The sequence below is a fragment of the Chiloscyllium plagiosum genome, chromosome 24 (genome assembly GCF_004010195.1).
Source record: "Chiloscyllium plagiosum isolate BGI_BamShark_2017 chromosome 24, ASM401019v2, whole genome shotgun sequence".
NCBI classification, from domain to species: Eukaryota; Metazoa; Chordata; class Chondrichthyes; order Orectolobiformes; family Hemiscylliidae; genus Chiloscyllium; species Chiloscyllium plagiosum.
Window position 1 is genome coordinate 10715554 of NC_057733.1, and position 13193 is coordinate 10728746.

The 13193-nt window shown below is 47.9% G+C and overlaps 1 protein-coding gene across 2 annotated transcripts in view; it reads right to left on the reverse strand.

Moving 5' to 3' along the window:
- gsg1l2b (gsg1-like 2b) overlaps positions 1–5207 on the reverse strand; it is a 146569-nt gene extending 141362 nt beyond the window's left edge. For both annotated transcript variants that reach the window (XM_043714421.1, XM_043714420.1), the window contains exons 1-2: positions 4696–5207; positions 2498–2545 (exon numbers count right to left, since the gene is read on the reverse strand). In XM_043714421.1, the coding sequence (XP_043570356.1) occupies positions 2498–2545; positions 4696–5050 (403 nt within the window). In that variant the 5' untranslated portion in view covers positions 5051–5207. The remainder of the gene's footprint in view (positions 1–2497; positions 2546–4695) is intronic.
- Positions 5208–13193: the final 7986 nt, after the last annotated feature.

Below are 13193 nucleotides of genomic sequence, written 5' to 3' on the forward strand. Positions count from 1 at the left end.
TGTAAACCTTAAGAAATGGTGGAGGATACAATATTTTATTCCTGTCTGAAATGAAACTTACTGGATAAGAAATGATTGGAACTCTGAAGTTCTATATTCTCCCCCTCAGCTGAAAACTTAAGGACTATTGAAATCTTTGTAATGCTAGCAAAAATAATGACCAATTTCCACACAATGAGCTTCCACAAATGTTAATCTTGGGATGATAAAATAACTGATGTTGGCCAGGACACCAGGAGAAACTCATTTGCTTTTCTGCCATAGCATCTCTTGCATATTGAGAAGGTAGGCTGGGTCTCAGTTGAACGTTCCTAAAGAAGGAAACTGCTGTGCTCAACACTGCACTAAAATGTTAGGCTGCAGTGAACACTCAGGTCTCTGTACTGGATCAGTGTTCCATGACTTTCTGAGAGCATTGAGTACAGGAGTTGGGAGGTCATATTGCAGCCGAACAGGACATTGGTTAGGCCACTTTTGGAACATTGTGTGCCATTCTGGTCTCTCTTCTACCTGAAGGATGTTTTGAAACTTGAAAGGTTTCAGAAAATGTTTACAAGGATGTTTGCCAGAGTTGGAGGGTTTGAGCTATAGGGAGAGGCTGAATAGGCTGGAGCTGTTTTCCCTGGGGTGTCGGAGGCTGAGGGGTGACCTTATAAAGGTTTGTAAAATCATGAGGGGCATGGAGAGTATAAACAGAAAAAGTTTTTTTCCCTGGGGTGGGGGAGTCCAGAACGAGAGGGCATAGGTTGAGGGTGAGGGGAAAACATACTAAAGGAGCTAAGGGACAATTTTTTTCATGTAGGGGGTGGTGCAAATATGGAATGAGCTGCCAGAGGAAGTGGTGGAGGCTGGAACAATTACATCATTTAAAAGGCATCTGGATGGATATATGAATAGGAATGGTTTAGAGGGATATGGGCCAAGTGGGACTAGTTTAATTTAGGATACTTGGTCAGTATGGATGAGTTGGACCAAAGGGTCTGTCTCCATGCTGTACATCTCTATGACTCTAAGTCTCTATAACTGAGACACAGATGTGCTACCCCAGAGTAACCCATTAAGCATTATGCTGCCTAAGTATTAGTCTACAGATACTTACCATCTTCCTGTGCAATGGTTAGGGCAATGCATGAAGTGAACAGATTACTGTGTCCATGAAGACAAAAGTAATGCCGCCTTGGGTGGGGGGAGGCAATGGCTTAGTGGTAGTATCACTAGAGCCCTAGATAATGTTTTGGGACCCAGGTTCAAATCTCACCAATGGCAGAAGGTGGAATTTGAATTTTAAAAAAATCTGGAATTAACAGTTGAATGATTATCATAACACTATTGCTGTTTGTCAGAATAAAACCATCTGGTTCACTTCCTTTGGGGATGGACATCTATCATTCCTGCCCAGTTTGGCCTACATGTGAATGCAGACCTACAGCAATATGATTACTCTTAACTTGCCTCTTGGCAAATAGGGGTGGGTGATAAATGCTGGCCTGGCCAGCAATGCTCACATCCCGTGAACGAATACAAAACAAAACTCGCAAACACATCAAATGTCTGCAACTTTTCTGAGTCTGGAGCTTTGACAATTGGAAGCACTTTAGGAGTACAGAAAAAAAAAATCATCGAGGGGCTTGAGGAGCCAATTCGTGACTGGTATCCCTGAATCACCCCTGAGTGCCACTCCCAGTGAGCTGTGGATTTGTTTGAAAGCTGGCACTCCTGTCAAAGTCAGGTAGTTATTGTGCCCTTCTCCATTTGCCCTCAAGAAGGTGGCAGTGGACATTCTATTTGAACCCACTGGCACTATTCATTTGGTGAAGGTGCACCCATGGTCAGCTGAGGCAGGAGCTTCCAGGATTTTGACCCAACAAAGACGAAGAGATGGTGATATGTGTCCATGTCGGGGTGGTGTTGGAATTGACAATTTCACCAACACACACCACATGCACCTCAATAGAATCCCGAGCATTTGGAAGCAGCCCATTGGGCCCATTGAGTCCACATTGACCCTCCAAAGAGCATCCCACCTTCCTAGTCTATTCCTGTAATCCTGCATTTCCCATTGCTTATCCACTCAGCCTGCACATCTCTAGACACTATGGGCAATTTAGCATGACCAATCCACCTGACCTGCACATCTTTCGACTGTGGGAGGAAACTGGAGCACGGGGAGAATGTGCAAACTCCACACAGTCAATCATCTAAAGGGTGGAATCAAACCTGGGTCCCTGGTGCTGTGAGGCAGCAACACTAACCACTGAGCCACCTATGGAAGATGATTGTGCTCTTGTTGCCTGGTTGCCCTTGTCCGCCTGACTAATAGAGTCTGCAAGTGTAGGAATACCTTACTGTAATTTTACAATCAATGATTGGACACCTCTGAGTCTGGAGAGTATGCAAATGGGTCACAATTATTAGAAAGCTAATAAGCGTGGCAACTGGAAATTGAAAACTGTAACTTCAGGTTAAAAAAAAGGTAATTGATTCATTTCAAACTGACCTCGTTCAGCAGGAGGTGTCAGATGAATAAAACTTCTGCATTTTTCCCCTGGAAAACAACAGGAAACAGGGAGCAGTGAACAATAACAGACACCTGAAGCGCTGCGCTGTGGAACAGGCTCCTACAGCTAGTAACACATCACCTCACAGGAAGGAGACAACAGCAGTGATGTGTAATGGACAGTAACCTCATCCCAGAGACACTGCTGCATCAAAACAAATATCACTGCGAGCTAAACCCGACACTATTAACAGAAGCAGAAGTTAGCAACAGGCTGGCAAAAGCAATTTCACCAACTCACACCACATGCACCTCAATAACTGTGCCAGCAGCCGGTGTGTGAATGCAGGGAAGTGCTCGTTCTCTCAAAATAAATGCTGTGCCTTTTCGCCTCAGTTATGTTCCCCTCGCACTCCCCCCATCCCATGACTAAATCGAGCCAGGATCAGGTCAGGTCGGATTCCCACTCCCTTCCCCCCCGTTGCTACTTGGGACAGTGCTCAGTCCTAATGACGGGCTCTTGCCGGAAATGTCGATTTTCCTACTCCTGGGATGCTGCCTGACCTGCTGTGCTTTTCCAGCATCACACTAATCTTGTCTCTAATCTGCAGGACCCCATTTTTGCCTACGTGGCTGAGGTGACAGCTCTGAATTACCCTGAAAGACACGGCCGGAGAGGTAGAGACTGAAGAGGGGAGCAGTCCTCTCGTCCATACCGAGTACACCCCTTCTCTCTCGCTCTCTCTCTCTCTCTCACACACGCATACACAGGCACAGAGACAGAAAAACACACACAGACACTCAGCCTAAAACATAAACACAAACACGCACACATAAACGCACGTAGACACAGAGAAAAACAGACAAACTCAGACACATAAACACACAGACAGCAAACCACACACCCACAGATAAAACCACAGACACAAACACACTCATGGACGTTACGTCCTTACAGACACATAGATACAGGCACCATGAGACAAACACACACTCAGACACACACAGGCACAAATATAGACAGGGACGCATACTCAAAAATACACACATAGGCACAGATACACATACACACCCACACAAAGTTGAACACCCTCAGACAACAGCCACCCCTTCCAATGCCTTTTTCTCTGCTTTTGGGCTCGGCTGTACCCCTCTGGTTAGGAGGTTGGAGCGATATTGTCAGTCACCTGTGGCTCTCTCCAACACAACGTGATAGAAAAGACCAGCTGCATTTATTTACCTTGTGGATGGTGTGAGGGCGGGCAAGTCATTCCTGTGTTCACTTATAAAGGGAATTGAAATGTAGAGAGGCTGTGAGTAAAATAGCAAGGGGAAAGAAGAGAGACAACTTTCTAGAGACAGTTCGGGTTCGGAGCTCTGTCTTGCGTGTTCGCTAGTTCGGCAAACTGGGTAAAGTCGCGCTTTCCGGACCGACTCGTAGACCTGTCAGTCTCTGGGACGTCGATGTATGTACTGTATATGTTGGATGCAAACAGTCAGTCTCTGGAATCCGTCTTCACACCAGCAGACAACTATGGGGGTGTAGGTGGGTGAGGGACATACTTCAGGGGTGACGAGAGAATAATCATTGTTGACTTTACACACGGGTACGGTTTCCTGCAGTAGTGTTGGATCAAAAGGTGAACACGTTTCCTTCCATTTCACTGCCCGTCTGCAGAGCGACATGGTCATATGGGTAAATAGATAGTTTGAGGGGGTTAGGGAGGCAAATGGATACAGGGATAGAGGGAGAAAAAGAATATTTGCGCATATATAAGGTATCAGACCTTGGGACCTCAAATGTGTGGAAATATTGTCCTGTATAGGTAGGAAAAGCAGTGGGGCTTTTTTTTGTAATTGTAGATATTCGTTTGTTTTTCACGTGCAAAGACGGTACAGAACTGCTTCGTAATTGTGTATGTGCACCAACAGATTTTCTGTGTACAAAGTGTATATTTTGCAATAACAAATGTACACATAGGTAATAATATACACACATCTACACAACGTATGCACACATACAATGTATATAGACAGTTTATATATATAGCGTAGGGACTCATAATGTATCTACACATATACCATGTAGGCACACATACATACTGTATATATACATCCAACGTATACATACATAGACAAGTCGATTTTCGCTTTTGTTTCTATAATAAAAAGCCTTAAGTGTAGAAAGGTTTCCTTACCTTCTCCGCTGATGTTTTCTTCACAAGAGAACCAAATACCAGCATGGAAATAGCAAATCACATACTTATCATCGCCCGCCTCCCAGCTGTACCGGACCACGCTGCTGTCGTTACTGTCCGGGCTGGTGTACTCGATGCAGTTGCTCTGTTTTTCCTTCACGTTAGTTTTGCAAAAAGGTTTCACCACTTTCCTGGTGCCCTCGCACCAGTAGCTGGTGCTGAAGGCGGTGACACAGAAAACCAGCGCTATAAAGTTGAGAGTGAGAGCCAGGGACGCCCTGTGCCTTCGGTCGATGCCCATTTTGACAGAGAGAGGGACGGAGAGAGGTTTGAGTGAGCGAGAGGGCACGGGCATCAATCCGTACCGCGCTCTTTAGATGCCCCAAACTGGTTTGCTAGTCCTCCTGTGTGCCCGCCTTGAGGTCTGGACGCTGCCAGGTCCATGCTGTCTTGTCTGTGTGTGTTAGAGAGAGAGAGAGAGCGCGGACAATGGAGCTGACTCACAGATAGGAGGCAGCAATTCTCCCAGAACTCCAGCAAAGCTCTCTCTCTCTCTCTCTCCAGCTCACATCTTCTGGAGGGCTGAGCCAACCACGCGTGGTCCATTCATCCCACGGTGAAAGTGAACCCTGCAGAGACTGGAATCCTGCTCTGTGCAACAGGTCCCCTCCATCTGATCGCCTCTGCTCATGAAATCAAACCGTATGCAAAGGGAATCACACAGATCCTCCGGACAACAGCAACAACAAAATAAAATCCCCCCCCAACTTTAAGTAATAAAACACATTTACAATGGTCGAGTTTAGCTGGTGAAGATTTGTGTAGAAATTAGCAGGTCTGGATAGATAATGCTACCGGGCCTCATATTTGGCTTGGCACATATTCCGCTTTGCTTCAATAGAATGGGGCTGGGATCAACAGTGTGTTCAGTGCAGTGTTGCATCTGCGGAGAGAGCGTGTACAACCCGGCAGTATGACGAGCTGAAGATTGGACACTGGGTAGTGCTATTCACCAAGAAGGAAGATTACCTTTCCAGAAAGTAAAGACAAGAGGAAAGCAAGCTAATGTTTTAGAATCTGGATGGATGCTGACCGACCTGCTGTCATCTCCAGCACATTTTGTTCTCAGTTCAGATTTCAGCGACTGCAGTAATTCCCATCCACCAGCTCTCCTGCTTTGAAAGTTTCCTGCCAGATGCATCATAAAGGAACTTCCTGAAATAAGCTCAACCGTGTTTATGATCGCCATATATCTCCCCCACACACTGCTGCACTTCACTGTGTCAGCGCTTGTGCCATTCTCCCTCACTTATCCAGCACTCCCTGAACTCTGAAACCCAGGAGCAAGCCATTCAGTCCATCCGTGCACGGATTCCTGTGTTACTGCACTAGTCACAACCTGCCAACCGGAGAGTGGCCATTGATTTTGCTTCACCGTTATCAATTAGTTTCATTGCTTTTTCAAGGGCCCTTCAAATTACTTTCCAGACTGGATGATGCCATCACATTTTTGCTGAAATGATCTCATCAATTATTCCTTCGATCATAGAATCCCCACAGTGCATGGAGCAGGCCATTCAGCCCATCGAATCCACACCAACCCTGCAAAGGAAATCCCATCCACCAGACCCTCTACCCTATCCCTACATTTTCCATCTCTAATCCATCTCGCCTGCACATCCCTGGACACCTTGAGATAATGTAGCATGGCCAATCCATCTAACCTGCACATCTTTGGGCTGTGGGAAGAAACCAGAGCATCCAGAGGAAACCCACGCAGACACGGGGAGAATGTGCAGACTCCACACAGCCAGCTGCCTGGGGCTGGAATCAAACCCTGGTCCCGAGTACTGTGAGGGAGTAGTGCTAACCACTGAGCTATCCATATTTTCCTGTCTTTTAAACAATATGATTCCTTTTCACCATTTTATCATGACTATAAATACATACTCTCTACTTCTGCCTGTGTACTGATCATTAATCCATGCCAGTCTAGCACCTTCCATGGTGGTCAGTTGGCTCAGCAGCTGTCGAGGGGGACTAATAGCATGGGTTCAATTCCCACACTGGCTGAAGTTACCATGCAGGACTCTGCTTTGCAACCTCACCCCTCACCTGAGGTATGGTGACCTCAGATTAAACCACCACTAGTCACCTCTCACTGTTTAATGAAAGAACAGCCAGTAGGATTACAATGACTTTACCTTTATTTCCTATACACTTTAATTTGGTTTACAAATCTCCTTTATCAAAAGCTTTATGGACATTTGTATGCAACACATTCACTGGTACCCCTTATTGATGCTGCTAGTAACATCCTCAAACACTCCCCATCTGCTTTGACAAATGTGATTTCCCTCACATACATCCACGGTGACTCTGTTCAATCAGAAAATTAATTCCTAATTATCCAGTAATCTCATAATTTATAGTTGATTCTAATATTTTCCCCGCACTGACTAACAGGTCTGTTGTGTCCTGTAGTATCACTTTCCCACCTTCCTTAAACAGAGGGTCGAAAGTATTTGTCTCATGTCCACCCAAAGGTAATGAGTTCTCCATTCTAAATATGCCCTGTGTACCATCCTCACTTCCAAGACTGGGCCATGGATTTGCAATGGATTGTTTCACACCTATGGGCAAATTACAATAGTGACTTGCCATTGCCTACTGCAGGATGGCTGATTAGGACACAGACCCACTCTTACCACCTTTTAACAGGCAGATTGGTGAGATTTAAGGACTGATAAACAACCCATTTTCTCATGTTGCAAACACCCAGTCTTTGGCCAACCACTTTTAGCCTGGAGCATCTCTCCCACAGGTAGAGGAATGGTACCATTGCACCTCCTCCATTTAACTGCTAGTCAAAGAAATTCCTCCTGGATTCCTTATTGGATTCATTAGTGGCATTGGGATAAGGATTGGCGGAAAGGATTAGGTTGGTCAGGCTGGGCTGCCAAGTGTAGCTGTGGACGTGTCATGGCTGGATTAGGAACAAGCCTCCAGGATCGTGACAACTAAGGATATGCACTGTGTCCTTCCAACTGCACTTCAACTGCAATTCCTGTCAGCCATCGACCAGGCAAAGCTCCTCGACTGGTGATGAACAGCTGAGACAAGCAAAATTGGAGCTCCCTAGATAGTATAAGAGTTAGATAGTAAGATGAAGCAGTAAAAGGGTGCTTGTGGTAAATGTCAGGATTCATAATGCACGTGAGAAACAAACTGAATAGGGAATGCTCACCGTGGAAGTGGAAAAGGAAATTAGAGTGACAAGGAGAGGAGATGAGAAGAGACTGACAGCTAACATTAAACAGAATTCCTAACTCATCTATGGGCATAGAAATAGTAAAGGAGAAGCAAGAGGGAAATGGGAGCTGATTAGGGAACAATGGGAACTACAAATCAAGGAAGATGCATTGGCTGAAATATTAAATCAGTCATTTGTTGCACCTTCTTCTTGGGAGATGACAAAGTCATATTGAAAGAGTAGGTGGTCCAGCCAACTGATGATAAGCAGGAGGTATTAGAAAGATTGATTGATCTAGAAATTGACAAATTACCAGGACTTGATGGAATGCACTTGAGAATGTTGAATGAGGTATGGGAAGAAACTGCAGAAGCACTGGTCAAAATCATTTGATCATTTTTGAATTCAAGGTCAGTGCCAGAGCACGGGAGAGTTGCAAATTGTACACATTTGTTCAAAAAATATGTAAGAGTAAACTCAGCAACTACATGCCAGTCACTTTGTAAACTTTGTCACAAATTATCCTGCCTAAACACTTTCTCACTATCAAAGTTAAAGTTTACAGTCACATGGATAAATGTGGATTCATTCAGGCAAGTAAGCATGGATTTGTTCATAGCAAATCAAGTTCAGTTGAATTGATTAGCTGTTTACTGAAATAATAAAGAAAGTGCATACGGGTAATGTGGTTGATGTGGTGTACATCGACTACCAAAAAGGCACTTGATATAGTAACACATGTCAGACTGGACAGCAATTTTGAAAGAATAGAAAGAACTGTAATAACATGGGTTCCTGGGTAACAGAAAAGATTTAAGACTGTGGGAACTATTTTGCAGGATTAGCTTTGAAAATCAAATTTAATGCTGACATATCCAGTTTAAGCCTGAACTTCCCAACATCAGAGAGTGTGCACGAACAGTACCTCCAGGCTTCTCTGTCCCAGCAGCTGCTTTAGAATTGCACTCTTACTTTTATATTGGCTCCCCTCATTAGTCCTACCAAAGTACATCACTTCATGTCTCTGCATTCAATGTCCTCTGCCATCAGTTTGTCAATTTCATCAGCTTATGTCCTTTCTACAGATCACAATACTTTCATAAAGCCCTGTACACAATACACAAATACACAGTAAAGGCATGCACAACCTGTAAATTTGTGAAATTGGGCACTCTGTGCCAAATCCAGGTCATTAATATCGGTGAGAAAAGGCAGCAGTCCTCATATTGATCTGTGTCAGAGCTGCCTGCTCTGAATATTCTTCACCCTCATCATTGATGGGGGTGCTCTCCTTTTCATTTCATTTCCTCTTATTTTCCTCAAGAAGTGATTGATAATATCAAAGTAGATCTCCTGCACTTAGATCCTGTCAGAATAACCTATCCACTGACTGGATCCCTTGTGGAGCCTTGAAGAAGATTCCCTCCAGGAAGACAAGGATACACCGAGTTTAAAGATACACCGTGGTTGTGGTTTGCAGCAATTTTGAAATATCATCTGCATCCAACATAAAGAGTGAGCAGGTCCATCACACCTTCACAACGCAATCCATATAAACGGTCCATTGTTCATCACAGAGAATGGTTAAGAAGGTGTTTGATATGCTTGCCTTTATTGCTCAGAGCATTGAGTATAGGAATTGGGAAGTCATGGTGCAGCTGTACAGGACATTGGTGAGTCCACTTTTGGAACACTGTATAGTTTTGGTCATCCTGCTATAGGAAGAGTATTATGAAATTGGAGAAGGTGCAGAAAAGACCAACAAGGATGTTACTTGGACTGGAGGGTTTGAGTTATAAAGAGAGGTTCGAAAGGCTGAATTTTTTTTTAACTGGAGCTGGGAGGTTGATAGCTGATTTATGGAGAGTTATAAGATCATAAAAGATATAGATAAGGTGAATAGCAAAGGTCTTTATGCTAGGACAGGGAAGTTCAAAACTAGAGGGTATGTTATTACAGAGAAAAATTTAAAAGAGACTCAAGGGGCAACCTTTTCACACAGAGGGTGACTTGTGTGTGAAATGAACTGCCAGAGGAAGTGGTAGATGCAGGCACAGTTACAACATTTAAAAGACTTTTGGACAGGTACATAAATAGGAAAGGTTGAGAGAGATATGGACTGAACTCAGGCAAATGGGACTAGTTTAATTTAGGAAATCTGGTTGGCATGGACTGGTTAGACTGAAGGGTCTTGTTAGCACCCATGCGGCGCCACGCAGCGGTGCATGCCCTTCACGACCGGGGACTCCTTTGTGGAGTAGTAACCCACTGGTCTCATGTGGTCGCATGAGGTTTGGGTGGCTGTAAAACCCCCCTTCGAGGCCGTATAAGTTGTGGAAGGGCTTTGATAGGTCGGGGAGGCGCAGGGCCAGGGCGCTGAGGAGATGGGACTTTAACTTAGAATAAGCGTCGTCCTGTTCGGGTCCCCATACCACCCTCTCGGCTCCTGGCCTGCCCCCACTTCACGAGGCGCTGAATGGGTTCGGCGATAATGGCGAAATGTGCAATGAAAGAGCGGCAGTAGTTAAAAAGCCCCAAGACGCGGCGGATTCCCCTGACTGTGTCCGGCCGCGGCATGTCGGCAATGGCCGACTTGTGGTCGGGGGGTAGGGTCTTGCTTCCCTGGCTGATGTCGTGTCCCAGGTACCGGACTTTAGCCAGTCCGACTTGGGCCTTCATGGGGCTTATTTTGAATCCTGCCCGGCCGAGGGTCCGCAGGACGGTGGCCAGGGCACCCAGGTGGTGGCGCGCGTCCGTGGACGCGATCAAAAGGTTGTCTACATACTGCAGGAGGGTGCTCGAGAAGGGGAAGAAGTCGCACCCCTCCAGGGTCTGGCTCATGACCCTGTGGAAAATGTTAGGGCTGTTGTGGAAGCCCTGTGGCAGGCGGGTCCATGTATACTGTCTGTCCCGCAGCGTGAAGGCAAACTTGTCCTGTGAGTCATGGTGCAGGGGAATGGACCAAAAGCCATTTGCCATGTCCAGGACCGTAAATATCCGATGTGAGGGTTCGAGGCTGTTGAAGATGGTGGTTGGGCTGGCTACGATAGGGTGCTCTTTGGGGGTGACCCTATTGAGTGCCATGAAGTCGATGGTGAGCCTGTAGCTCCCATCCGGCTTCCGGACTGGCCATATAGGGGAGTTGGTGGTCGACACCGTGGGGCGCAGGACGCCGTGCCGGGTGAGCTCGGCAACGATTGCCTCAGTGACGCGCAGCGCCTCAGGTTTAATCCGGTATTGTCGGTGCGGGGCATGTAAGGGACCGGGTATCCGCTCAGGAGGGGAGCGGACGAGGCCGCAGTCACTGGGGGCAAGCGTAGCGACGGATTTAGTGGGCACCCATCTCCCCTCGTGGGCGCTCTTGTGATATTTGCGGGATGTCCACAGGAGGCGGCAGTGTAACGCGTCCACCACCGCCCCCAGGTCGCCCAGAAGATCGATACCCATAATCGTCCCCTCCGAGTTTGGGCAAACCCAGAAATGCACGGGGAGTAAAATGTTGTCTACCTCTAGGAGGACGGCCTCGCTTCGACGTGCAATAACCGAGCTCCCCCCAACCCCTTTAATGGAAATGGAGTGGTGGGTTGAGGGAAGGTCGAGGTCAGTGGGGGAGACCGACGCCTCCGTATCAATCAAAATCTTGCATCGGCAGCCCCCTAGCGATGCGGAAACCCAGATACGGGAGTCGGCTCCCCGGACGGGGGCCGACGCTACTCAGTCTTTGCGTCGGGCGAGCAGCTGTAAAAGCTCAAGCAGCTGGTCCTGACTGAGTTGATCCCAGTCGGGGGTGGTGGGTTTCGGGCTTGGGCTGCGGGGTTTGTTGAGTTTGTGGGGTTTGTGGGGGCTGGGGTCGCTGTTGACTCATTGTCTTGGGCGATCCTGGTCGTGGGGGCGCGAGGAGTGCGGCTGTGAAGGTGGCTGGCCCCCCTTCGGACCCTGACCCCAGGGGCGTCGGAAAGAGAGCTGAAGCAAACGTCTGGTTCATCCATCGAAACTGCCACAACGGCGGGCGCCGCTCGGTTGTCAAGGGACATGGCCCAGTTCTCAAGCTCCGCAAAGGTGACATAGGGCACCGTCCGTAGGACTGCCTGGTGTGCGGGGCTCAGGCCGTCTTTGTATAATTGGACGAATGCGGGGTTCTGCCTATCAGCGTCGGGAACCCCGCTGTGTGCTCGGAATGTCTCAAACTGGCAGACCCCATATTCCTGGGCGACCTCCCCAGGTTTCTGAGTGATACCCACAATGGCGTTCCAGTCGACCGATGTATGGCTGAGCGCCTCGCTGACATCAGCCTTGAAGTCGGCGAGGGCAACCTCCTGTTCGTGATGGCTGTTGCTGAGGTCAGCGCACCAGGACCCATTCTGGTGTGCAGGCCGGAGCCTGGACCACAGGTTCTCCAGGAGTTTGGTCCGGACCAGGCCGGCCACGTCCCTATTGTGAAGGTTGTGGCAGATCTGCATCTCCCTAAGCCTCTTCTAAAATTCAGCGTTATTGTGCCAGGGCTTAAGGGCGGGGAGCCTGTCCAGAAGTTTCATGGTGTCGCCCAGGGTCAGGGAGACGTAGGTCATCTTAAGGTGGGGATTATGGGCAAGGGTCGTGGCCCGTCCCCTCTCCCCTCCCCCGGGGGTATATTCAACTTTCACCGGGGCTGCACGGGCATAGCCCGTACGCGATTCCCGGGGGTCCTGATTGTCCGTGAGCCCCTCCAGGTGGGGGACGGCGGGGCACTGGGCTCATCGGATAAGGTCGGTAAAACCGTACGGGCAGCAAGCGCCTGGGCTTCTAGATGCTCCGTGGCCTGCTGCTTCTTGTCTTGGACATAAAGCTGAACCTTGCCAGCAAGCCTGACGTGTGCCTGCAGCACCAGGACGCAAGCTTTCTCGTACCTATCTTTCTTCTGGCGGGCCCACCACTCGCACTGTACATCCAGCCGGTCAGCGGGTCGCCAGCCTGAGTGAAGCATAGCCTTAATAACTTTTTTATTCTCGTCGGTTATAAAACGGCTAAGGGCACCCTCTGGCCCCCAATCTAGGTCTTCGGCCGCGCTTTGACCCATAGTAGGGGCGCAGCAGGTGTAACTTGACAGAAGCTAAACTAAAGTAAAGCTAGCAGGCGTGCTAAGGGATGTCGCTGGCACTAGCTTATTAATCTCCCAGTCGGGGATCCCACTCCCTGTAAGTCAAACCCTAGCCCCGCGGGTCAACCTGGGCAGGGGTGGGGATAGTTACAGACGGGGCGCGTGTCG